The 25,465-nt window shown below is 40.5% G+C and overlaps 6 protein-coding genes across 8 annotated transcripts; 2 read left to right on the forward strand and 4 right to left on the reverse strand.

Moving 5' to 3' along the window:
* Nucleotides 1–3: 3 nt before the first annotated feature.
* On the reverse strand, nt 4–7,061 carry ptdss1b (phosphatidylserine synthase 1b). The gene is given in 15 exon segments (XM_051066850.1): nt 4–1,411; nt 1,501–1,579; nt 1,849–1,908; nt 2,158–2,257; nt 3,486–3,526; nt 3,528–3,552; nt 3,680–3,792; nt 3,971–4,112; nt 4,571–4,722; nt 5,354–5,512; nt 6,003–6,127; nt 6,250–6,294; nt 6,472–6,535; nt 6,537–6,564; nt 6,738–7,061. Coding segments are annotated over 15 exon segments (1,410 nt in total). The 5' UTR covers nt 6,917–7,061; the 3' UTR covers nt 4–1,313.
* A 195-nt stretch (nt 7,062–7,256) lies between these two features.
* On the forward strand, nt 7,257–10,118 carry mterf3 (mitochondrial transcription termination factor 3). 2 transcript variants are annotated; one of them, XM_018698085.2, is made up of 8 exons: nt 7,257–7,386; nt 7,873–8,222; nt 8,337–8,489; nt 8,648–8,837; nt 9,005–9,152; nt 9,257–9,328; nt 9,445–9,606; nt 9,720–10,118. In XM_018698085.2, exons 2-8 carry the CDS (start codon nt 7,880–7,882, stop codon nt 9,912–9,914), a joined length of 1,263 nt encoding a protein of 420 aa, XP_018553601.1. In that variant the 5' UTR covers nt 7,257–7,386; nt 7,873–7,879; the 3' UTR covers nt 9,915–10,118. The 2 variants fall into 2 exon arrangements, with proteins under 2 accessions (XP_018553601.1, XP_018553600.1); XM_018698084.2 differs by lacking the exon at nt 7,257–7,386 and having other exon boundaries at nt 7,847–8,222.
* A 476-nt stretch (nt 10,119–10,594) lies between these two features.
* On the forward strand, nt 10,595–12,647 carry LOC108898154 (cytochrome b-c1 complex subunit 7). 2 transcript variants are annotated; one of them, XM_018698032.2, is made up of 4 exons: nt 10,595–10,693; nt 11,693–11,758; nt 11,937–12,103; nt 12,444–12,647. In XM_018698032.2, the coding sequence occupies exons 1-4, from the start codon at nt 10,675–10,677 to the stop codon at nt 12,519–12,521; spliced, it is 330 nt and encodes a 109-aa protein (XP_018553548.1). In that variant the 5' UTR covers nt 10,595–10,674; the 3' UTR covers nt 12,522–12,647. The 2 variants fall into 2 exon arrangements, with proteins under 2 accessions (XP_018553548.1, XP_018553547.1); XM_018698031.2 differs by having other exon boundaries at nt 10,598–10,693; nt 11,690–11,758.
* A 37-nt stretch (nt 12,648–12,684) lies between these two features.
* On the reverse strand, nt 12,685–15,788 carry lrrc14b (leucine rich repeat containing 14B). The gene is given in 5 exon segments (XM_018698025.2): nt 12,685–13,283; nt 13,285–13,764; nt 13,766–13,802; nt 14,166–14,791; nt 15,009–15,788. Coding segments are annotated over 5 exon segments (1,581 nt in total). The 5' UTR covers nt 15,285–15,788; the 3' UTR covers nt 12,685–13,121.
* Nucleotides 15,789–15,989: 201 nt separating this feature from the next.
* LOC108898149 (protein naked cuticle homolog 2-like) lies at nt 15,990–22,614 on the reverse strand. The gene is made up of 9 exons (XM_018698026.2): nt 22,157–22,614; nt 22,042–22,068; nt 21,869–21,948; nt 18,181–18,235; nt 17,730–17,821; nt 17,481–17,573; nt 17,256–17,391; nt 17,006–17,149; nt 15,990–16,887 (listed from the first exon to the last, which is right to left on the reverse strand). Exons 1-9 carry the CDS (start codon nt 22,179–22,181, stop codon nt 16,484–16,486), a joined length of 1,056 nt encoding a protein of 351 aa, XP_018553542.1. The 5' UTR covers nt 22,182–22,614; the 3' UTR covers nt 15,990–16,483.
* Nucleotides 22,615–22,824: 210 nt separating this feature from the next.
* gatad1 (GATA zinc finger domain containing 1) lies at nt 22,825–25,091 on the reverse strand. The gene is made up of 5 exons (XM_018698028.2): nt 24,578–25,091; nt 23,821–23,943; nt 23,669–23,728; nt 23,330–23,513; nt 22,825–23,242 (listed from the first exon to the last, which is right to left on the reverse strand). The coding sequence occupies exons 1-5, from the start codon at nt 24,755–24,757 to the stop codon at nt 23,052–23,054; spliced, it is 738 nt and encodes a 245-aa protein (XP_018553544.1). The 5' UTR covers nt 24,758–25,091; the 3' UTR covers nt 22,825–23,051.
* Nucleotides 25,092–25,465: the final 374 nt, after the last annotated feature.

A 25,465-nucleotide genomic window follows, 5' to 3' on the forward strand; every position in this document is an offset into this window, starting at 1 on the left:
ACATTTATGATTTGTAATCATTTAATTATGTGTACAAAAACAACCCACCCATATAAAATCAAACATCTGTAATAACAAGTAGTGCATCTGAAGGTACACAAAACATTTTATATTAAACAAAGTAAATAGTAGAAACTCAAAATACTGGAATCACTGCAGCAGGCTACTGTTTAAGGAGGTTTCATTGAAAAAATGTAAATAAAAATTTAATCAGCAGACATGAGCTTACTAACACTAGTTATTGGTTAACACTTAATGAAACTGTACTGCAGCATTCAGTAACAGCTTATGTGAACCAGTCACTTACTGTGTTATATTAACTTCACATTGTATTAATTTGGATCATTAAAAAGCAACAACAACAACAACTGCGTTTGAAAAGGATCATTTCACAAGTGATTATCCTCTGCTGTTGAATGTCACCACAGTGCTATTGCATTGAATGTCACAGTATTCTGTCACCACACCATACACATACACTGCTTACTTCTCTCCCTAATTACAAACACGCACAAAAATTGCAAAAATAACACACATCACAACAGTGCAATGATCACACTGATGAAAGCTTAATAGGTTAACAATGTAAGGCTACAGTTGGTTCAGTTACTGTTGGTTGTTCCTCTCATTTAAAGTACAAAAAAATCTTCTGCAATGATGCTATTTTAATTGAGGAAAATAAGACTGTGCTGTATATACCAGTAGTTTACTTATTTATAGAAATTTGGTCACTTTTGGCAAATATTATATAAACACAACGACATCAAATCCACAAAGTTAACACATAATACACAACAATAATTGTGCTCTTTAGTTTAGTAAAGCTATTAAATTCAGTGCACAGTAATAAACAAAAACAAAGAGTTAAAGATTAAGTGCAAACAAATCCAAGTACCTGTAGCACATACAGTATATACTCAGGGTGGTGGTGCAAACAGGTTTGCAAACCAGACCACACTTATAAAGATGGCACACCCCTGACTGGTTGTATGCACATGTCCCACAGTGCAAAATTGCTAGTTTTTATAGTCCAAGGCAATCTGATCTTTATTTTTCAAAATCCAGTGCATATTCCTTATTATTATCTACTCATATCTATCAATTTTGACCTTCTCATACAATCTTAAAGGTTTGCTAGTATTGCAGTTCCATAGAGAATCAGTCTGCAGGTCTATGGCGCTTTCAGCTCGTTGACTCCCATAGCTATTATAACTTGATAAGTTGGAATAGCATATAAATTTGTTGGCTTGTTTAGTCTTCCATCACTAATCTTCACCAACACAGAGGATATGACTACTCAGTGTCAGTGTTGTTTATTGTCTCTTTCCTCCATGGTCATTCGCAAATCTGTTCCTCCCTGTCGCTCTCCTCCGTTTTGTACGTTGCAAACTTCTCAAAGACTCCCTCTGACCTGAGGAGGAAAACAACCAAAAAATTGTTAGACATCTAAGTTGGAGTTTAGTGAAGAGTTGTCACCAGTCTGCCTGTAATGAGACTGACCTGCAACACCATCTGGGATGAAGCCACACGAGTCGACAACACTGCTGTCATCACAGTCCTCACTTTGCAGAGAGATGCTCTGTAAACAGAGGGAAGCTCAGAGTCAATCACTAATAAAATGCTCAACTCTAATGAGTAACTGCAAACCAAATTAAATACTGTTTCTCTGACCTCTTCTGGTTCACAGTTTCAAAGAAAACGTTTTGAAATGCCACAGCTGAAGAAGCACAGGTAGAAATAATAAAATAAATGATGGCCAATTTCCATTTAGCTGTTTCAGTTTCAAAAATCTCCTCTATCAGACGTTCAAATGGCATAGAAGCTTTAAATCAACAACTAACAACTTACCTTCATTTTATTTTGCTCATACCACACCATTCCATATAAACACAGAAGTGTGATGAGTGCCTAAAGCAGAAGAGAAGAGAGACAAATGGTCAGCTTTAACACCAACCTGCTACAGGTCTCTGACACACACCATAACAACACACAACTGTTACTAAGATCAAATACAGCACTGAACGGACATCTTTATTTTTTGGGTCACTGAGGGTAGAAGTAAAGTAGTAATGTTTGACATTATTGACATGATATCCACTGATACACACTTGTCTCTCTCTCTCACATACACACACAGACACGCTTGTCCTTTCTTACCAGACAGAGTAGCCACAGGAGTACATAGCGAATTTGTGTTTTGGAAAACAAGTCATGTCCAAATTTCATACAAGCGAGAGCCTCCAGGAAAGCGATGGCTCTGAGAGGAAATAGAACAGAACAATTAGACAGATGGTTTTGTTGTTCTGAAATTTTTAAACATAGGCTGTTGTATTTAACAATGGCCCCCCCTCTTGGCAATCCCATTTCATTGCAATGGAGCTTCTTGATGGTCGTGCAACACCTGTGGCATTTAATTCCAAATGCACATGCTCTATATTGTTGTTTCCCGACCATTTAAACACATGAGAAAAACTCACTCACTACGCTGCAGTGGGAACTTTGTTCAGTTTTAAAGGTTACACTGCAGGAGTAAACCTCAGACAAGAGAGCTGTCTCAGTGTTCAGTATTTCAAGTAGACAGAGAGAACCTGTCTCGTTGCTATAGAAACTGGAGCAGACTAAGGGCATCAGCAGCTTTGTGTCTGAGATGAGGTCGATAACTACATAATGTTACGAATTTCAATTGACTAGAGAAAAAAATACTGTTGGAAAACTGAATCTAAATAAAGCTTCTCTAAAACTAAACATTTAAGACTAAATGAATAAAAATAAAAGCAAATTAGAAAAAAAAAACATATTCTCAAATGAAACCCAAATGAAAAAAAACTTGGTACCAGGTACCTCTGATTTTTCTTTTCCTATCTATTGTTAACACTTTTCTCATGTATCTTTTAAATACACAAAAATAGTTGTAAAAATCTGGAAAAACTTGCAGGCTTAAAAAATATATCATGTGGCCAGTAAAACAGCAGTTTAACTGAGGACTTTTCTGAGTTTGGTTGAACTGTTGCCACCAGTAGGAAAACCGTCTTCATTCACTGCTCAGTTGCCGACTGTATGAGAACACTGATTGGTTGTCATATTTGAATTTACAACATCTCTTGCCTATCAACACATTTCAAATGTAAACAGGAAAAGTTGAACATGTGACCCTGTTTGATTTAAAAACAGGGATATCCAACTGGCGTGGGTACGGCGCCTTCACTGTGTTGTACAGTACATAGATCAAAGGCAACCTACCAGACTCTGGACAAAGTTCAATGTCAGTTCAGTTTGATTACGAAGCTACTGCTTTTATTGCTAAACTGACAAGGGGACAAAAGCGTATTTTACCCAAAACATGGGAAGTGCAATGAAAAAAACTGAGATTATTATGATAAACCTCAAAAATTATTTCTACTTTTCAAAAACTACCATCCATGCAGCTTCCAAACTTGTTTCTACACCATTAAAAAACATGAACTGACAGAACAAGAGATACTTACCCAAACACCCAACATTGTGTGCCAACTCGTTTACACTGAGTAGTCTGTCAGGTATGCATAATATTGCCTGGAGAGGGTTGAAGAAAATAAGCAATTTTAACTTCATTCTTCAAGTAGCATTTAAATTTAGTATATCACATTTACTGTTGCTCATAAGTGTTGTGTAAAGATGTCATTGTGATGGGTGAACTTACCGTACTGTGGGTGCAGTGATGACTCCAATAAGGAGGATACGACACCAGCTGAGCGGGTGAGAGGCCTGAAAGACGAAGATGTGCTTGAGGAAGAATGTGTTCAGCTCTGTCAGCTGTGAAGATAAGGGATGCAGGACAGACATTAGGATTAGGATTCTGCATGAATGAACTTGTTTACAAACTGAGATAGCAGGATGACCAAGTTACAGGATATGTGATTAATCGCTGAATTTTAGAAAGATTAATAGTGGAAATACTTTTACAGCCCTAAAACCAAAGGTCAAACCCTACCTGCCATAAGATCATGAAGAGGTAGATGCCTGCTAGTCTCTGGAAGGATGACTTTGGGTCGAACCAGCGCACATAGGTCCAACTGGCTGGGGTGAACTGGAGCACGGCTCGCTTTATTTTCCCTGTGGTGCTGTGGATTTCCCTGAACAGACACAGTATGTGCACCTTTGAGTATACAGAGATAAATACACACATGCAGTCTCACTTCAAATCATGACACAGGGCTTTAAAGAGCTCCAGTGTCATAAACTGTCTGATTTGAACAAATAGCGATAGCGTTAGCATTGGATTTGGGGTGCAGAGCCACTGCAAGGGACACACAAGACCAACAGGAACCTCCCTCCTCCACTCTGAAAGTTCTGAGCATCTCCTTCAGCGATAGGCTGCTTCACCTGACTTTGACTAACACTGCACTTTAATCTCTACCGATGAAACATACTATTTTCACTCAGAGTTACGACTTCAAACAGTACAAAATCAGTCAGTACACAGTCCTGTTTTAGATTGTTAATACTGTTTAGAATTTGAAAATGATCGATCTGTAAGATGCCATATATGTCATTTTAGAAAAAAACACAGAAAAGAAACTGTTGCACTGACTTGATACTGGCCCAATGGTAGGTCCTCATCTCCAAAAAGCGGCAGACGGTCATACCCAGCCAGATGCCTCCTCCGTTACATAAGAGTATGTCCAGTATCACCTGATCCCACCAGCACTCCGCAAAGTTTGGCAGAAGGTGCATGAAAAACAGCTGCAAAAAATAAGAGAAAATTAATTCTAAAAATTATATTCATGTGGCAGGAAGTTACATCAGAATATTTTCAATCAAAGGGCTCAGTATCTGCTAGGAAAATATAAAATCTACAAAATGTAAATTTAGTTAGTGTGTTATTTGAATAAAGGTTGCACTTTGTTTCACCATGGACTCTGTGACGCAGTCCATTCTGTGATGAGTAAATCTGGTATTAGGGTAAATCCTGTAATCTAATCCCCCCAGTCAACAATCGGCAGCAGTCAAGGAAACAGCTCTTGACATGTGCAGAGACTCCTGCTGATACTACTGTTTTGTTATGATGGGTTTCTCCCAAACAGTCAGTCCCTGTTGCCTGCTCAGACTTAGCTGAAGCAATGTTATTCTCTTCTATGAGGTGGATCACTACAGTTTACAAATAATTACTTTTTTTTTTTTTTGCATGACCTTGTAGACTTGACCCTGAGGGGTGAATGCTGTTTAGGTTCTGGAATTCCACTTAAATTTGTGCATGATTTACATTACAAATATTAACATAGGAAGATCAAGCCTGCTCTCACCTTGAACACATGTACACACACACACACACACACACACACACACACACACACACACACACAAACCATGCTACCTCAGTGAGCTCCCAGGTGATGCTGATGGTCCAACAGAGGCCGTAGCTGCGGATGAGCAGAGCCTTCATGGCCCAGCCTGCAAAGTGGCCGAATGCAAAGATGTCAAAGTGGCTCAGGATGCGCTCCCACGTAATCGTTGTGCAGTTCACAGCATATTCCTGTAGAGTAGAAAACAAGGGTAACACAAAATCACAATGTTGACCAAAAAAAGAAAACTCTCTCATCTTAAAACTGTTCCTGATGTTCTCTAATCATGTCAAGTTAAGCCAATTTTATTTAAATAACCCAAAATCAGTTTGTCAAGTTTGTCTCAGAGATTTCTATAATTTGTGATACTAATTACATCTGCTTGATTCAGATAGCACCACAAAATTAATTCTGTTTTTTTTTTATTCACAGTAGGCATGACCTGTTTGCTCTTTGAATGGGATCAGTTTTTGTGTGTACATATATATATATATATATATATATATATGTATGTGTGTATATACACACACATACACACACACGCATATATTTGTATACATGTAAACTCTCAGTACAGAGCTTGTAACCTGTGTTTCTTCACATCCATAGAGAAGCAAGGAACTTGCCCTCACTGTTCAGAGGAGAACTAATTCATTCTAAGCTCAAAATTATCCCCCCCACCATGATGTCAGCTTCCCGTGTGGCATAGCGCAGATTTGGGTCCAGCCAGTACATCAGAGTCTTGACCTGGTCCCAGTTGAGGAAGATGAGGAAGACAAGAAACAGGAAGTAAAGGACACTCAGACCTATCCACAACAGGAAAGAACGGGGAAGTTTAAAGACAAATGAAAACAGGATCTAATCAGAAGAGTTAGGGTACTTTGAATTTGATGCATAGTGAGTGTCAAGGGTGAAGGCAAACACTTACCAAACACTATTCGCCATATGGCAGGGTGCGGCCTGGTAAAAGGTCCTGTTGAAGAAGGTAACATAAGTGACTTTTTATATTTTTGTAGTATTTGTAGTAGAAGCAAATTTGACAAAAGAAAATTAATTATCCCAGTTACCACACATGAGAACAACATAGACTGGTGATGAATCACATACCAATGAACAGTGGAGCCAATGTAAGTTTAGTTACATATCTTACCATTAGGAAAGGCCAGGACACTGATGACCAGGAAGAAGGAGACAACCACAACAAGACCAACTCGGAAGATTGTTGTCTGAGTGCTCATCATCCCTGTCACAAAACAGTATCACATGCTTAACAAAGGGAAGATTATGCTGCTTGACACTCACCACTATTACAGTCAGTTATAGGCAGCTTATAGATGGGAAAGGAGCAATTTAACTCATAACTAACTTATAAACACAACTAATATTAAACAAGCACTGGGCAGGAGAATAATTTACCTGGTAAACGCAAAGTACATCAAGCTGAGCACAGTAACTGTCAGCAGTGTGATAGTGTGTGGCTTGTAGAAGAAATCAATACAGATATCCTCCACTTGTTGCTCGTTTATCATTCGGAAATGTAACTTATAGCTGGTATCATCCTTCCGCTGCGCTCGGGTAGTCACGGCGCCTGCCATAGTTCTGGACTACTTACAGAATTTTACTATTGTAATTTTAACAGATTAAACTAAAAGTTGTGACAGATGGACATTGTCAAGACGGTGTGATCAGAGCAACACGCAAGAATCCTGAAGATGGACTGAACCACAGAGCTAATGCGGGGTGACTGTACGTGAAATTACGAGCTCGACTTCTATTCACCGAACAAAAACGTATAAACCGTTAAGATAATATTTGGAAACAATTTGTCTAAGTAAGTAAGTACTTTATTAATCATGTAATTTCGACCTTTTTTAAATTCTTCGCTCTCATGCGTATTTTGAATACGTCGGGTTCACCCATACACACGCCGCTGTGGTACATTCCAAATTGTGACACTTCCGTTGAGTCCTTCCGCTGTTGTGCACGTGAAAACAGTTGACATTGGGCGACACTTTGGTCAACGATGGAGTTGACTGTGAGGATTAATTGTTCTGGTTCACAAACTGTGAGTGAAAAGTTAACTTCTAAAATAATTCAGTGTAAGCCCACTTATTGGCTTTGTCTCGTTTATGTTTTTCAAGGTTTACAGAGGCTTGTTGTCCTGCTAGCTTGCTAGGCTCTAACGTTAAGTTTAGCTGTATGCTGGCCTCTCGTATGGTAACAACTGGTTTACATCTTATCTGTATGTATAAGGTAAATTATCCAAATGTCTTTTCTGTAGATGTCCAATGTCACTGGTGGTTAAAGTTTGTTTTCTCCTACATGCCATCACACGCAGGAACGGCTAAAACAAGTCCTGTGAAATAATATTGCAGTAGCGTGTTTATCCAAATAGATAGCTTTCATGAAATATAGGCGGAGTAGACTGTTGTTGCAGAGAAATAATAAAGGTGTAATTCTTGCAATGAATAGCATGCTTTGTATTATATATATACATGACAAAAATAAAACCAAACCTAACCAACATGCCATGTTCATTTTTTCTTTGCAGAGTCACCATGGCTTCATCCTGTGCACAGCTGTGTCTGAAATGCAGAAGTCTTCTGTGCTCCAAGACAGTGGCTACTACCTGGCAGCATTCCACACAGGTTCGCCACTGCAGAACAGTTACACCGGTAATCACCAAAGTCCTGAATGGATCCTCGTTTTTTAGTGGGAATCACAGAACATCTCCGGCAAGTCAGAGGTGGAAACAACAGATGTTCTGTTACAGTGAATTATCGGTCAAACATCTGGCAACTGAGGCTAAGGAAGACAAGTTTAAAGAGGAGTTGTCAAGAGCTGATGTCGTGGCTTACAAGAGCCCCCTGTTGCCAGTGAATGAAATCCAGATGCCATTAGGTACACACTGGTTTGCTCTTGTTGACCACACAAGTTTATTTACTGAGCATCAGCATTTATAATTAGGCTCATGGCCTTTAAGTCTACTCCGCTTGTATTTTCTTCATTTATCAGATCTGGATGCTGCTGCTGAATTTTCTGCGTTAGAGGAGATCACTCATGAAGAGGCTGTCAGTATATCTGTTCCTGCAGCCATTCCCCCATCCTCCACCTCTCTCAGAGACTACGTTGACAAGTCTGAGACACTTAGCAAGCTGGTACAACTAGGTAATCAAGTTGTAAATTAACTGTTGAGAACATTATGATTATATTTATTTAGATAGTTTGGAAGCACATTTAGAACTATGATAGTAAAGGCAATGATGTTTAACTTGTCAGTTCACCCAAATCTCTTTTATTCCTGATCATTCAACCTCTCTTTGTAGGTGTGAATCTGTGGAAGCTTGAACAAAGGCCCAACGTGGGCACCATGCTGCTGAAGCTCGACTTCAACATGGACGTGGCTCCGAGGCTGCTGTTTCTCAAACACATAGGGGTGGAGGAGTCTCACATCGGCTATATCATCACACACAACCCCTTCATTCTCACTGAGGATTTAGAAAGCCTGCAGGCAAGGTGAGGTGAAGGAAACGTTAGATCCCTAATATCTGACAGAGTTCTTTATTCTAAATGAAATCAATCTCACGATATAGGAAATACAAAACTATGTAAACCTATATACTGTATATTGTAGCAGTGACAGGCCAGGTCTTTAATAATGTTCTTTTTTGTTGTTTGTGAAGGGTGAACTATCTCAAGTCAAAGAAGTTCAGCTCTGAGACCGTTGCATCCATGGTGTCCAGAGCTCCGTACTTATTAAACTTCAGTGTGAAGAGGCTCGACAATAGACTGGGTTTTTATCAGCAGCAACTCAACCTCAGTGCTTCTAATGTAAGTATCTCTCCACAAGCATTATCACAGCGTGTTGTAATTCATGCACAAAAGGGAATAGTGAATTTGTAGCAAATTGCAGCTAGTTTTGTTTTTCTTTGCAGACCCGGAACATTATAGCTCGTCTGCCCAGATTACTGTGTGGCAGTTTGGAGCCTGTTAAAGAAAATCTGAAGGTAATCTGAAATGAAAGAAGACATCACTATAATCCATAGCTTGAGTGACCTCCTGAAATACTGTGTTTTGATTCTTTTTGTGTGCATGTGTCTGTGTTCAAATGTGATCCACTTAGGTATGTGAAATTGAGCTTGGTTTTAAGGAAAATGAGATCCAACACATAGCTCTCACTGTCCCTAAAGTGCTGACTGCCAATAAAAGGAAGCTAACCCAATTATTTGACTTCATCCACAACACCATGAAGGTGCCCCACCATCTGATCACCAAGTTCCCACAGGTACATTAACTGCTGGTTGTTAGCTATTTACCAAATTAGGGTCAATGTGAATAAATTTGATTTGTTTTATATCCATATTCAGAATTATACCCTGAGCATATTTCCTCCTGCAGGTCCTGAACACCAAGTACTTGCGTGTCAGAGAGCGGCACCTGTTCCTCGAGTTCCTTGGAAAAGCTCAGTATGACCCAGACCTGCCCAACTACATCTCCCTGGATCGACTGGTGTCCTTGCCAGATGAGATCTTTTGCACTGAGTTGGCTTTGGCAACATTGGAAGATTTTTATTTGTTCCAAAAGACACTGTGATACTTTGTGAGGGGACATAAAAGTGGACTTAAGAGAAGAAGTGGTCCAACATGCAGAATAAATACCATGTACTATGTATGATTCATGCAGACATCAATGTCTTTAAACATACAGTACTATAGTACTATAGAGCATCAACAGAGTTTGATATAAAAAGTTTGCTTTGTAAATGTGATGTTTAATAAATATACACATTGTAAATCAGTTCTTCTGCCTGAAATATTGCTCTTATTTACCACAGCTGTCTGCCTTTACTTTCAGTACTTAAGACTTATTTTGCTGCAACTACTTCTACTTCAATAAGTGTTTGACTGCAGAACCCTTTCTTGTAATTGGGTATATTTAAGGTGTGGTATTTAAACTTTCACTTGAGTAAAGGATCTGAATACTTGTGCCACCACTGTGCTTTTTGATACAATACTGAAGTTCGCTTCAGATTCGACAGATAAAGGAAAAGTTAAGATAAGTTTCCCCTAACTTTTCCCTCCTCCTCTTTTTGATAAACGTGATTGCTCAATCTTCATATGAAATCACAGTCCTGATCAGAGGTTAGAGAAAGCTGTTCATACATAATGAATGTCGTCTTCTTATTTAATTTTCGCACTGATTGATTTGACAGAAAGTTTTTGATAAAGTTACGTTGTTAAATAGATTTTACATTACAGAAAGTCCTATATAATCCGTAAATAATGTAATGTGAAGTTGCGCAAGCTATGACCTCAATACCCATGACGCACCGCGGTCATTCTCAGTGGTAAACATGGCGTCGAAGGCACCAGGTAAATGAACAACGCTCCTTACCGATATTTCACTTTTTAATATAACTCATAAAAGATGGTGTTATAACTGTATGGTATGACACATTTTATATTATGTCACATAATATAACGTTATGTGCATTTTGTTCGGCTGAATCCGCCTTTTGGCGCATTTGACTTGCGTGTGTCCTTTAGTGTCCCCGTGCTAATTGATGCTAAGGGTGCTGCTCAGCTAACGTTAGCTTAGCATTAGCCTCCGGTGGGGAAATACACAATATTCCGTTATAATACAACCAGATATTCACTGTCTTGCATTTTTTTTTTAGCGAGGAACGGTTTGCGAAACTGCTGTTGTCGCGTTCAGCTTGTGTTTGGTGTTGAGATACAACATTTGTACTCGGTTGTCTTCGAATGCTAGCTCACCACCAGTAGAGCCAGTGCTGTGTTGTTTCAACTGTCACTCTAATGCAGTTGCAGATGTTAGCTATAAAATCTCAGATGAACATGTTATCTACAGTACTCCATCCAGTATTTAAGGTCTTAATCAGATAAGGTGATCTGAAAGTCACAGGTGACATAACGTAGCCTTTCGCAGTTTGAGGTACTCAGTCACCAGAAATGATCAGGTTTTAGAGTTTTCAGGTTGTATATACTGTACGAAAAGTCTGTGGGGGAAGAAGTATTCAGATTCTCTACTTCAGTACTAATACAACAATAAAACATATTCTATTTGAAGTGAAAGCACTTGGAATAAAATCCCCACTGAAAGGAACAGAAGCACTATCAGCTAAATGTACTCAAAGTATCAAAAATGGTGTCATATGACAAATTCTCTGCAGAAAAATTGCCCTTGATTGGCATATTGTTATATACTATGGAACAAATTGATAACTCTTGATACGTCACAGCCATACTCCTTCCTCAACCTTATCAGGAACAAACTTTTAACATTTTTTGTCCTTAAAATCAGGTTGTGCTGTGTGAGTGACCCTGTCTTGTGTGTGTCTTTCTTCAAAGCAGCAACGGGCAGGCTAATGCTTGGATTCCGGAAATGGTATTACAGCATGTGTGGCTTCAATAAGCTTGGTAAGGCCAAAGAATAATGTGTTGATCAAAACATTCAGAATTTACAACCCAACAGTGCAGTAGTTTACAGGCTACTACATGACAAGAGTGAAAACATAATTGTCTTGGATGAACACAAGCTTTTGTATTATAAAAATTTCTAGCAAGCGTCTTCAGCATTGTATGCTTTCTGTGTCAGGTTTAATGCGTGATGACACAATCTATGAGGATTCAGATGTGAAAGAGGCGCTGAGGAGGCTTCCAGAAAACATGTACAATGACAGGATGTTCAGGATCAAGAGAGCCCTGGATCTGTCCATGAAGCAGCAGCTCCTCCCTAAAGACAAGTGGACGAAATATGAAGAGGTAAACTGAACAGACTTAAAATTGCTTTTTGTTCAGGGTCGATGTGGGGATGCATAACGTTGGCAAAAGTATGGAGATTTATTCAGCACATAAGGATAATAAAGTAGTATTTTTAATTTTAATTGTGTCACATTGCATGCTTATTTACATGGTCAATAACCAGATGCTAAAAGTAAATTCTCAGTTTAAAGTGATTTATGGGACTTCTTGTCAAAGTGAATCTGGAGAAAAAGTAAGACGGTAAAAGAAAAAAGAGCAATAAAATTAAGATTTTAGAGGATCTTCAGTAGTCTTAATGTCTCTCTCTCTCTAAACTCAGCCATAAATGTTTTTCCTTTAGGATATTCACTACCTGTCACCATATCTGAATGAGGTGATCCGTGAGCGGAAAGAGAGAGAGGAGTGGATGAAGAAATAGATGGTTCCTGGTTGAAGCTGTTAATCCTAGTCCTCAGTCAGTGCATGGTTGTCCTCTGGTGTAATATTTAAAATGAAATGTAACCTATATACGACAGTGCTCATTAAAGAAATGTACATTTTAGAAGACTGCAAGTGTCTTTTTTATGCAATGTATGGCAGGCTGTTGTAAATTTTGATTTATTGGTATGACAGAATGAAACACATGGGATCTGCCCATTGTTTACCTTTACAAATTCAATTATATACAACATTTAGATCAGAATATAGACATGTACAATAGATACAGGAAACAAAATATCTTCAAGTATCTACCATAATCACTAGAGTAGCTACATCTATCTGCACTGCACACCTGTGTGGCTTACAGACTGTAGGAGGTACTGGTAGGAAAATAATGATCTTCTGTAGAGATAATATCTAATCAGGAATGGAATTCCTGTAATATAATGTTAATCTATAGTCAAACAAATCTAGTTCACCAGATTTATTTTCACAGTGTTGGCCTTCAGTGATGACGGTTTGCTAGCAAACTGTAGCAGAGCTATAAATTAAATATGAGCCTTTTCTGTCAGTCCATTCACTTCTACAGACAGCTTCGTTAATTATCTTTCTGAGCCTGTGATCTCCTGTTGTCCACATCGCTTATTGTATCTATAAAGTTCCCAATGACACTGTTAAAAGACTTTAACATAGATACTCCCAGCTCATTGCTGGTTTCATTAATGTCTGGATCATACACCCCCATAAGTGGGGTGCACACCCTTCACACTCCCCCTATCTGCTCCTTCCAGGATGCCCACCAACTGGCCCCTGACCTCCTGAAACAACTCCCTGTTATAATGCAGTAGGACTGAATCATCAAGAGGATAAGTAACATCCTCAGAGTAACACTCACGGGGAACTGGTACCTCTATGTACCTTAACTTAGGAAAGCCTGCAGTTAACATGGAGAATAGCCTCCGCAGGGCTGCAGAGCTCAGAGGGTTTCCCAGGAATTTGAGCTCTTCCAGCGCCTGACACTGAGCCAGGGCATCGGTGAAGGCGTCCATGTGCTCGTCCTTGATGTCACATTCTTCAAGGCCCAGGCTGGCTAATGTGGGTGAACAACGGCTGAGCAGTTTGTGGAAAGCGGTGGAGAAAGAACCGAAGATGTCATGTCCGCTGATGTCCAGGCGGACGAGGGCCTCGCTGTGGAGGCTGTTGGCCAGGTATGTCATGTCCACACGGTTCAGGCAGCAGTTAGGCCAACTCCAAGCACTGCAGAGGCGTGTTGAGAGGACTGGAGAAAGAAAACAGGGAAAGGGTTAGGTTAGGTAAATTAATTGGTGTGGCACAAAAGGTCAGAAGTACCAGTGTGTTGTTTGTGGTTATGCTCCGGCTCTATTTCCTGCAGCTGTAGTCAGGTGCAGCTGTCTGTCCTCACACTGGCATACTGTCAGCAATTTTAACAGCAAAATACCTCCCATTCTTAAACAAGAGCCATAGAGCTTGAGTGTGCTGTGATGCTGGTTAAAGGTGATTATTATGAGCTATATTAAAGCTCCTGATGCTACAATGGACATCAATCATCAGTGTCCATCACCTGATTCACATGCAGACAAACAAGGACACCTTGTTCTCTTCTCTCTTTCTATTTACTCACTTCAGCAGTCTGCGTAGGTGTCCAGTTAGAGTGGAGAATCCCACGTAGAGCTCAGTCAGGCTGCTCAGCTGTGCCAGCAGATTACCGATGGTGGCCAGCAGATCATCATCAGAACCCAACCTCCTGACGTCCAACGCCCCAGCAGGCAGGGTCAGAGACTGTAACTTAGGGAATTCCACCCTGGACAGCAGCACCTCCAGGTGTGTGGCCTCCAGGGGGACGTTGTGGACGACCTCCAGCTTTGTGATAGACTCCGGCTCTGCTAGTCGAAGAACGTAGAAGAGCTGCTTGAGAGCGAGGGAATCAGCCCGGAAGCTGACGAAGCGGAGCTTCAGTGGACAGTAGTGGAGGAGGAGGAAGGCCTGAGCCACCAGCTCATAGTTGCGGCCCGTGACAAACCCGTTCAGACGGACATCAATAGATGTTTCAAATGCGGATCTGGACACGTTGTTGGCTTGCATGGCCACCATGGTCTCATAGCACATTTGGGTGAGGAGCTGGGTTCTTGCCCATCGACCCAGGGTGGACCGGCAGCGGCATTCCTGGTGTTCGATGTCTTTCAGGGCAGTGAGGTCCACCACATGAAGGCACTTGGCGTAAGTTTGTGGAGGAGACAGCACATAATCCTTCAGAAAACGAGACAATTGTGGTAAAATCATGTGAAGTGATTATCTGGTCACAGTTTATGATCACTGTGAGACAATAACAAGTCACACAACTGACTGAGAACCTAACCTTACAGGGTCAGAATTAAAGAACATGGCAAAAAAAATGCATGGTTAATGTGAATGTGACATGAAGGAAGGATCAGGTGCACTCATGTCATACTTAACATTTAGCTACCTTTAAGCCAGTCAGAATCGCCTCCAGACAAAGCCGACAGGTGCGTGAGGTGAGGTCCATCTGACAGTCGACTGTCTTTCCCAGAAGCCATTGTAGGTTGAGTTCGGGAAGAGGCCACATTTGAACCAGAGCATGCAGCATGTCAGCCTGCTCATGGAGGTAGCAGGCTTTGAAGAGAAGTGGGTAAAGATTAAAAGACACGCAGGGGAGATTCTCCAGAGCGGTTGGACCAGTCTGGATGAAACCCTCAGCTGCTAGAAATCGCAGGGACTTCATGTTTCCAGGTTTTTTCCCCCTGCTTTTTGTACCAGCAGATCTCTTGGTGGGAGCTGTTGTCAAACAGCTCTGTGCGTCAAGTGTTTTGCTCCCTCTGTTTGCTGCTTTGTTGATATCCTCTGTTGCGATCTGTCTGGGTGTTATGCATTTGGCTGGGACAGAGCTGGCTTGCTGTGGTGAGGCAGGAACGAGGCACGAGGGCCTCGTGGTAGGTAAGAGGGTCGAGGTTATTTATAGAAACAGCTGTCTCATGTCCTTCGTTTGGACATGGTGTCTATTTGCAACTTTTGCCAGAGAGATAAGTGGGAAGAGCATTTGAATTCCGCTGTCACTATTCACAACACGCCTTTGTGAGGCCTATACACACAAAGCTGGAACGACCAAAGAAAACAATATTGTGAGAGCAGAAATAGATCAGCAGCACAGGAATAATCCAACCATGAGGGCTGACATATTATCTTTGTCTGATGTTTAATGCCATTCAGCAATTATTTTGTTATTAAGTGCTTCAATTTACTTTTTTTACTTACTTACTACTACTTTTACTAATTTACTTTTTACTTTACTTACTTTTAGTTTTTCCTTCAAACTGCTTTATAAAAATAGCCCTTACCACTCTTAAAATGCAGCATATCATGTGCTTGCAATGCATTATGGTCTACTGAGGCTTCTGAGCCATGGGTAGCCATGCCTCTTTCACGACAGATTCCTCCAAATATAAATATTGGTGCAAATGTAGAATATAAAACAAAACACATGTCTTTTCAATCAGGGAAGACATGAGTTGTTAATAAGCAATGTGGGGTAGAGTTCAAAATAGAAGCATTGTAAAACGGCAAACAGTTTACTTTGAAATTTTATAGCTTAAGTGACAATCTACCTGAGAGGAAACTGTCAGTCTACAGCTATATAAAAGTGTTATTCAGACAACATTGAACTGACCTTCCAGGCTGTACTGCATGTGATCTGACGTTGTTTGTGTTAGATAACAGTGCCATAGTCTGATTCTACCACATGGTGAATATCATGTAAGGGAGGTGGTTTAAGGGCCTGCTGAGTTGCATTCGACCTCTCATACTACCCATGTTTCTGTTCAACTGACCAACTCTTCTCACCTGAGTGTGAATCCAGTGTCATACAGTATGTGTTTGAAATGCATTTATGAAGGGTGGTAGTGATGATGGTGATGATGATGGTGCTCATGGTGGTGATGGTGCTCGTGTCTCTGGGCTAGGCGGGTCTCCCTTTAGTGTCTCCCTGTCTCCCCCTGGCTGGACCTGCGAGCCAGGATGTCTAAGGGGCGTGGGAGCATCTTGCACCCTGGAACGAAGCCTCTTGCTGTGGGTGCGCTGGATGACAATATTTGCTGGAGGGTGAGGCTGGGTGGGATGGCACCATGAGGCAGGATGCTGGCCATGCAGCCTGCAGGATTTTCCCTCTCCTCTGCTCCTGTCTTTCCCCAGTGACCTGGGCTTATTTCTCAGGGAGTGATGGATAGAGAGGCTCCTGGGGGACTCAAAGGAGATGCAGCTCTCTCTTCCTACCACTGGGTGGTGCTGAAGAGCAGAGTGAGTGTGCTGTCTGGGCTCTTGACAGGGTGACTCTGGAAAAAAAAGGGGGGAAACCACTTCAATTTCAAGTTTTTGCTAATGAAACAATATGCCAGATTATTAAGTAAGATGTTTGCACAAACCATAATGATAAAGAAGTAGTTTCTATACCTGTATTGTCAAATTTGGAAGAGTAGTTTTCAATGCCAGCTAGATCCAGGTAGTGGTTTCTGCGCTCTATGTTTTCATCCACACAGTAGAGTTTCTTTATTGGGCTCCCTACCTCCTGAGACACACCCTGCTCCTTTTCTATGACTGTTTTCAATGAGAGAGGGACAAATCATCAAATCATGATTGCTGTGGATCCCACTACTCCAGTTTTGGCACAGTGACACTTTTGATCCTCAGCTTTTCATTTTACCTGTCTGTGAGATCTTGTCTGGGCAAGCTGAGGGACTCACAGCTAGCTTGATCTTCAGGGGTGTGTTATCGCTGCAAGGCTGCTTGACTGACACCTCTAGAACCTCATACATGGAGTGTATTAGACTGGATATATCCTGCAAGACACACACGTACACACACACACACACAATGTAGGGAGGGATGCTTTTCATTTGAATTATTTAAACAAAAAATAAGACGTTACCTCCTTTGTGACCTTGCCGCTGTCAAAATTATACAGTGTGAAGACCCACTCCTGCCGAGAGTCCTCCTCAGGCACCAGGTCACACTGTGTGTCCTGTACGTGGACATATTGTGAGAATAATAAGCTTAGTGCCACTGTTTTGAACACTTACTTCAACATCTTTTGATCACAAATTCACAATATAAATCTCACACTCTCACAATAATCTGTACTATAAATATTCAAACAGACTAGAATCTAAACGCTCACCCCAGCATGGCTTTTCTTCTTCTTCGTCTGTTTTTTGACCTGGAGGTGGATGCCTTTGTCCCCGTCAGCTGTCTTATTTGGCGGCAAAACCACTAAACAACAAAAAAGAGCTGGATTGTGAACAGCAATATTCAGCAGACCCAAGGTAGCTATAATCACTGTTGTAATTCATTTATTCCTTGTTATGAGCTCTGTTTTCAATGAATGTTTGGCAGCACAGAGGAAAATGAAAGCTAACTGAAAGCTGTACATCCAAAGGTCGAAGCTTTCACACACAAATACAAAACAGATGTGTTTAATTTCACTGTTTATTTATTTCCCCAGGGAAATCAATGGAATATGACATATTAAAGCTTATGCATTAAAACTGGTTATACACTAAATCTACACAATAAAAAATTAAGCCCTTCATAATACACAGAGAGTGTGATGGATGTAGTGCTGTACTCACCCTTGAGGTTGCAGTTATGGTCAGACTTGTTTTCCCTCAATTCTACATACAAGTTCTATGAGAAACATGCAAGAGGAGAGTAAATTAACAGAGAGCATAACAGAGGCAGGGGGAAAGAGAAGAGGAAGCAATTAAGTGATTTTCATGTCCCATGAGTGCTGGGGTGGATCTCCAGATGTGAGAGTAACTGAACAATCCTTGAACATCTGTGAAGTCTTTACAGGGAGCTGTCAACAACACCACTTCAGCTATAATCATCAGTTCTGACTATATAATACCAGATTATGTAATATCACAGGTGATATCCATCTTTCTGAAATATATGCATTAAAACAAAGAGTAAATGGGGCAGCAAAGGAGAAAGAGAAGGAGAAAAAGGGTCCATGCCAATTTTAGGCTTATCCTTTTTTAACTGATCTTGACCTTTGCTTCCTGATCACATGTGACCAACTTGTGCCAGAACTTTCATAAACTCTGTTAAATGTAAAATCAATAAGTAAGAAATTCCAGCCACTGGGATGCAGCAATCTTTGGAAAAAGACAGAGAGTTTTTAGGGATTCATATCCAAAAACAAGCACCATATATCCTTTACAATGTTCTTTTCTTTTTACAAGTTTAGTAAATGATTTAACAGTAATTCAAATTAATATATATTTCTATGACATCTTATCATATTGTATCTTCTTTTAGCGCTGCAAAGCAAGAGAGAACTGAAAGCACAAAGACATTTCTTATCTCTCTGCACAGCAAACATCACACCGATGTTCTGGCAGATGCAACATCTAACAAAAGATAAGACGAGTGCATGCCCTCACCACCACATACCACATACATACAACGCAAGCTATCTCTCTCCACACCCTCTCCTCTCCGCCCGCCACGCTCCGCCTGCTGCGAAAACTTTGATGCCGGGTTTGATTTCCAGTGAAAGAGGGTGGGGGAGGAGTAAATGATGCAGGTAGCAGAAAAGGCATGCGGCCAGTAGAATCGTCTGCTTCCCTTCTCTTTTGTGCACCCTCATTACACAACATCGATTCATGCACCCATCCTGACATCACAAAGTTTTGAGTGTTGGCAGAACAGTGGCGGCCTTTGTCTCAGCGTGAGTGTGTGTGAACAACCTCTCTGATAACATGATACCTAGAGAGGAGGTTTCACTGTGAGGGAGGATGGGACGATATCTCAACATCAATACGCTGCATGAACTTTGGTTTTCATGTGCAAAGATGAATCAAAACCAACCCACACTTTTGTTAACACCGTGCTAAAACATATGCTTAATTCATGTGTAACAAATGCAATGAATGAATGCAGGATGCATCACAGATTTCTGTTTCTCTCACCAATAAGAAATGATCAAGTCAGTGTGAGTTCATGAGATTAGTTAAAAGTTATGAACGCTCATTTTACTTTACATTAATTCACAGTATAAGCCACCATATTAGATAGAAAAGGACATGTCAGCATCTATTCTCATAGAAATCTGAAACCGTTTATATCAAACTGCAAATATTTGACACAAACAACAAGAAAGCTGCAAATTCTCCAGGTTTTTAGATCACAGAGGGACCAACCAGGTTTCCTTTTTTTTCATAACCGGCATGAAAGGTGGAAAAATCACATAAGCTACACTTACACATAGAAAATGAGTTAATGGTACACACAGAGCACATTGGTGTTAAATGTGACTGAAGGTTGGATTCGCTCTCCAAAAGAAATAAGAAGGGGAACATTTTTTTTTTCCAAACCAACCACTCCTAGGCATTAGTTATGTCAGACAATATGAAGTTGACGCGTGAGGAGATTAAAACCCGTGATGTTTGCTCAGTGTTACAATATTTACTTTGTGTTCATGAAAACTTGCACACACACACACACACACACACACACACACACAGAGGTTCAGTCCAGACATCATAGCGAAGGCAGACAGGTTTGTGTTTCTTCAGAAAGTGCAGGTGTCAACACCTGAACCTGAGTCATTAGTATTTGAGAGGTAAGCATTAGGGATTTGGCTAATGTGTGTGTGTGTGTGTGGTTACAATACACAAAAATCTATAAATGTCACTGCTAAATAATTTGTGTGTTATTGTATACATTTTTTCACTGTTACAAGTTTTTGCTTCTTCTATTTTTTTAACCAGCTTTATGAAAACTCTGTCAGGAAAAACACTGTAAATATAAAGTTATGGTCAAGACTTAACTGTAAAGATGCAAAAAAGAGAGTTCACGAGCTGAGAGATGTTTCTGCCATTTTTTTCAGTTTACTGCAGTGGTGTCATGGAGCATCAAACTATATTAGCCTGGAAAATGTAATGACAGGAAGCTCTCAACTATTAACAAGCGCATGAAACTGCACCACAAACCTTTTAAACATCTTGGCGGAGTTGACGTCTTTTTCCAAACCGTACAACTTCCCAGAATCCTCATATAGCATGGTGCAAATATATATCCTCAGCCTCTAACACTTCATAAACCTCGACACAACAAAACTCACATCTAATGTAATGACATCAGCAGTTGTGCTAGAAGATGAAAGACGATGGAGAGAAGAGAAAATGGAGGTTGTTTATCATAATGAATTGAAGTGATCCATGTTTAATCTTTCACCACAAAATCTGGTGACAGATTAAACTGGTGTGTTTATAGTTACTGGGGGAGTGTGTGACTGTCACCAGCTTTTACACTCTTTCATGAATAAAACAAAATATGGGGGACTACCAGTATCCAAGCCCCAGATGTGACTGCTTCATTAACAGTCTACATGTGACGCCATTTACACAATCAAACACCCACCTCTCTCCACACTTCACTCTCTACGGCACCAAACCCCCCCCCCCCACATTCTGTCTGGCTGGAGAAGGTAAGCAGTACCAGATGTGGAGATTTTTTTTTTTCAGTGCAGTCTCATATAAAGACCTTGCTGTTTGGAGAGGTGGGGTGGCTGAGCTGCACTTCACAGACTTGGAAGTCTCTTTATAGAGATGGAGGAGGAAGGGTGGAAGAATAAATATACGACTACCTCCAAACACCTTTTATGTCTCTTGGATGTGATGTGAGCAAATACTGTTTTTTTTCTTCCCCCCTCCCTAAAAAACTGGCTTCACTGAGATGAGGCTGCTGGCGCTGCAATAAACCAGACCAACATGAAGAGGCTGTAATGTTTGTGTTTTTGCTTGTTGCTTGTTTTTCTGCAGTATGGGAACAGACCCCCATCCCAACTCAACCCACCCCCATGAGGGTTTAATGTACAGCTCTCATGCATTTATGGGGATGTTCTGGAGAAGAACTCTGCCTTCAAATACTCGTTTGTTTTTACAGACAATTAATTTAACGTCAAATCAAGTCACTTTTATTAGTACAGCCTAGAATGTGTATATATGACACTCTCTTTCCTTAGATTATATGCAAGTTAAAAAAAAAAAAAAAAAAATATATATATATATATATATACATCAAATATTAAACCTCTGGCTGGCTGAGATCATCATGTGATCAGGTGCTGATTGGCTGATTTTTGGCTAATTTTTTTGGTGGTTGGGAACATACCTGGGGTGGTGGATGCCCCCTGGGTCTATTTTTTACCTGTGTCTGTATACGTGCTAGTCCAATCATATATACATTATATATACTAAATTATACAGGCAAAAAATCAGTACAAATGATTGGAAAAGTAAAAATGTCTACCTCTGTCAGTTTGCATTTGTGAACGTGAATGCGCTCCAACTCCCCCTGACAGGTCAGCACATTGGAAGCCAGACTACCACCTGCAGCACATAAGAGAAACTATGTTAACACACATACACAGATACGTGTCTGAAGTAACTATATCATACAGCAGTTAAGTCTGACTGTCTTACCTTCAGGGCTCTGTCTGCGTTTCAAAGCTGTAAAGTAAAGAGAAAAAAATGAAAGCGACACGTGATAAGCTACTGTATTTCATTTTTTAAAAACTAACTTAATGTAACATCTCACCAAGTTTGGACTGGAATTTGCCCATACTCCTGACTTTTCCTTTTGATCAAGAAATGGCAATAATGTCCGACCCGTGAGGGAAAAATACATCTGACGTTAATGAAACATCCATTTCCCTGCTACTGCACCAGGAGACTTTCCTGTCGCACACAGGGGAAATTTCTCAGACGAGGTGAAGCTTGAAGTAGTTTGACCGGGATGTTTGTCCAAGAGTAGAGAGGCAGAGCGAGAGGACTTCACTGCTGCGCACTTCCTTCTTTGCTGTAAATGACCGGTACCGCTATGGTTTTTTTTTTTCTTGGTGGAAAACGACGGGAGAAAACTTCTCACTGAGAGACGAGACAGAACTATACATTTGTAAAATAGCTTGTTCTAGAAATCTGCAGACTTTCGATTATGTGTAGGTAATGTAATAATATGTAATACATTAATTTCTTCATCTGTTTGTGCATTCACTCGCTTGTTCACAGAACCTTGCAGCGGACCAGGTGACACTTGCAGTTGTCTTTCATAGTAACTATTTACAGCTTAATTCACAAAGGGAGAAATATATGGAATAAAAGTTGGGAGGGGCACACACTATAAAAGTCATGTTGGTCTATTGCCCACATAGCAACTCAATAAATCAATAAATATGAATTTTTAAACAATCACAGACAAAAAAAAAATTGTAGAAACATTTTTTTCTTTATTACTAAATACAAAAGTAATATTCCAATGCTGCAGCTGTGTAAACAACTTTTTTGAAATGTAGATTTCTTCTGTGTCAAATTACACCTTGTCTTCAATCTGAAGTGATGGCTGTAGTTCACAACCATTTTTGTTTTTATTATATTACATAAATATACAAATGTCTGTTTAAAAGCAACAGAGTTAAGTCCATATCAGAGTCCTGTTAACTGCTGCCAGTCAAAGACTCTTTGACAGTGAGGGCTGGTGTGGGTCCTATGTGGGTCCAGATGTAGCCTTTTTCTGGTCGGATGGGGATGGTGGGGAACGGAGAGCTCCGGGACTTGAAGTACTCAGAGGGGGCGTGGCACACAAACTCCAGGTACTCCATCTTTCTGGGTAGATCCTCCTCTGGACCTGGAGCAAAACAGACAGTTCTCAAAAAAAGTCAAACATTTTCACATTTTTTATTTTTTTTTTAATCACACAGTTCTCATTTCTCACCAACGATATATGTCCCGGGATCAAACTGGTCCTTTGGGCTGGCCTGGGTGGGGATTAACCAGGTCAAAGCTGCACTCTTTTCACAGTACTGGTCCTGAACAAAACCTCGGATCTGAGCGTAGTACGACTTCCCGTCCTCTTCGTCTGTTACTTTGATCACATCTCCCGTCTGGTAGTAAACACCCTGTCGATACAAACAGAGAGACTGCAGATGACTACAGTCTGGCTCCTTCTCTCACATGTATCACAGATGAAGAAATCTTAATAGTTGATATAATCATTTCAGATACTGAACAGAAACAGAAGGTTAGTTTTGCTTGGTAAGATCAAACACCATACCTTATGGAAGACGGATTCTGACGTGATGATTGTCGCTACAGATTCTGGTGCTTTGATTGGCTGAGCAAAGAAACCACACACATACAACAGTCATAATACATAATAACAGAAGAGATAACAAAACCAATCGATCAAATCCATTGCTCGCTTACATTTTTCAGTTTAAATATGTGTCTTCTTCCCTTTCCCTTTGTGGACACTTTCTTCTCAGAAGCTGGAGCTTTGTACTTGGTACTTCTGAGCCGTGCAGACCTCCTGTGGATCTCCTGCTTGGACTAAAAGACAAAAACAACATGATATCAGGCATTTAGCTGCAGATCAGGGTAATTTGATGATTTGCTTTGTCTATGAAATATCGAAAAATAAAGAAATGCCATCATTAACACATGTCCACGGCTTCCTCTGAGCACTTGCTGCATCTGACACACCAAAGACATTTTATCTACAGTGATATAAAAAAGGGCAGCAAAATTTCATGTCTAAAGCTGTAGTAAACAAATGTTTTGCATTTTATCTTGATTGATAACTTTTAAAGTCTGATACATTATCAAAATAGGTATGTGCCCTTGAATCTAGCCTGAATTTCAATGATTTAGTTATATATCAGCCAACACACAGTGGTCTCCATAAGATGGACATCAGGTGAAGAAAACATCTCCATATCCCAGTAAGGTCACCAGGGATACAATCTTTCTGCCAGAGAACATTGTTTCTGAATTCATTGTCTGTGGAGCTGTTAGAGCTTTTAGTATAATCACAACATCACAGTATGTTCGCATAACCGAGCAGTAAAATGAAACCAAAAGTAATATTTGTGGATTTTATTTTGGAGGTGGGGTTACCTTTAAAACTTCTATAAGCATGAACTAAAAGTCAATGTTACAGAGACATTCGCACAGAGTAACTAACCTGTTTGCCCCCGCCATTGCTGGGTTGTGTGCTGGAGGACATGGAGGGTCCTGATGCTCCGCCGCTGCTGCTCTTTCCTGTGCAGTTGTTGCAGAGGATCTCTCCCTGGCTTCCTTTCTTCCACATAGACGAAGAGTTCGTCTTGCAAACGGCGCAGCATGGTTTCAAACCCAGCGGCATCGTTAGCGGTCAGAAAGCGACGCCAGGGTACGAAGAAACGAGCCCAGTGTTCAACAATGGAGATGAAGCTGCTCAGTCGGCTCCTGCTAACTGTTTAACATCAATATCAGACTGATGCCCCTCCAGCTAATGACACCGACAGATAGACAGACGTGTCCTTTCTGCAACAGACAGACGTTTGACAGATAGCTATGACATTAGACTACTTGCGATAACAACAGCAGCATTAAATTGCAAACTGGATTGTTTATTTGTGTGGCCAAATGACCGCCATTGCTAGGCGCCTCTGTTTCTTCTTCTGCGCTCTGTCGTTAGTTTCTTCTTCGGCGCTTGGAATTTGGGCGAACGCTTAAGTCAAGCGCCACCACTGGACTGGAGGACACCGCGCCAGTTTCTGGAAGTGAGTTTACGGTTTAGAAATGATGAGTAAAAATTGTTTGACATCTGTATGACTTATTTAGTGACTTTATTCAGAGAGTTATTACATATTATGTCTTGTAAGAACGTGGGTATTGGACCAAAGGGGACCTTGGAGAGTCTAAGGATGAAATGATCTGAGTAGCTTGTAAGCTTACTGTTGGGCACAATATAAACTCAATACAAAATCACATCGACATAGGACAATCCAGTACAGCAGGAAAACACAGATAAAAAAGAATAAAATATTGTTCGAATACCCTTAAAATATTCATATTTATGAAAATGTAT

Source organism: Lates calcarifer, linkage group LG3 (assembly GCF_001640805.2).
Source record: "Lates calcarifer isolate ASB-BC8 linkage group LG3, TLL_Latcal_v3, whole genome shotgun sequence".
Taxonomy (NCBI): domain Eukaryota; kingdom Metazoa; phylum Chordata; class Actinopteri; family Centropomidae; genus Lates; species Lates calcarifer.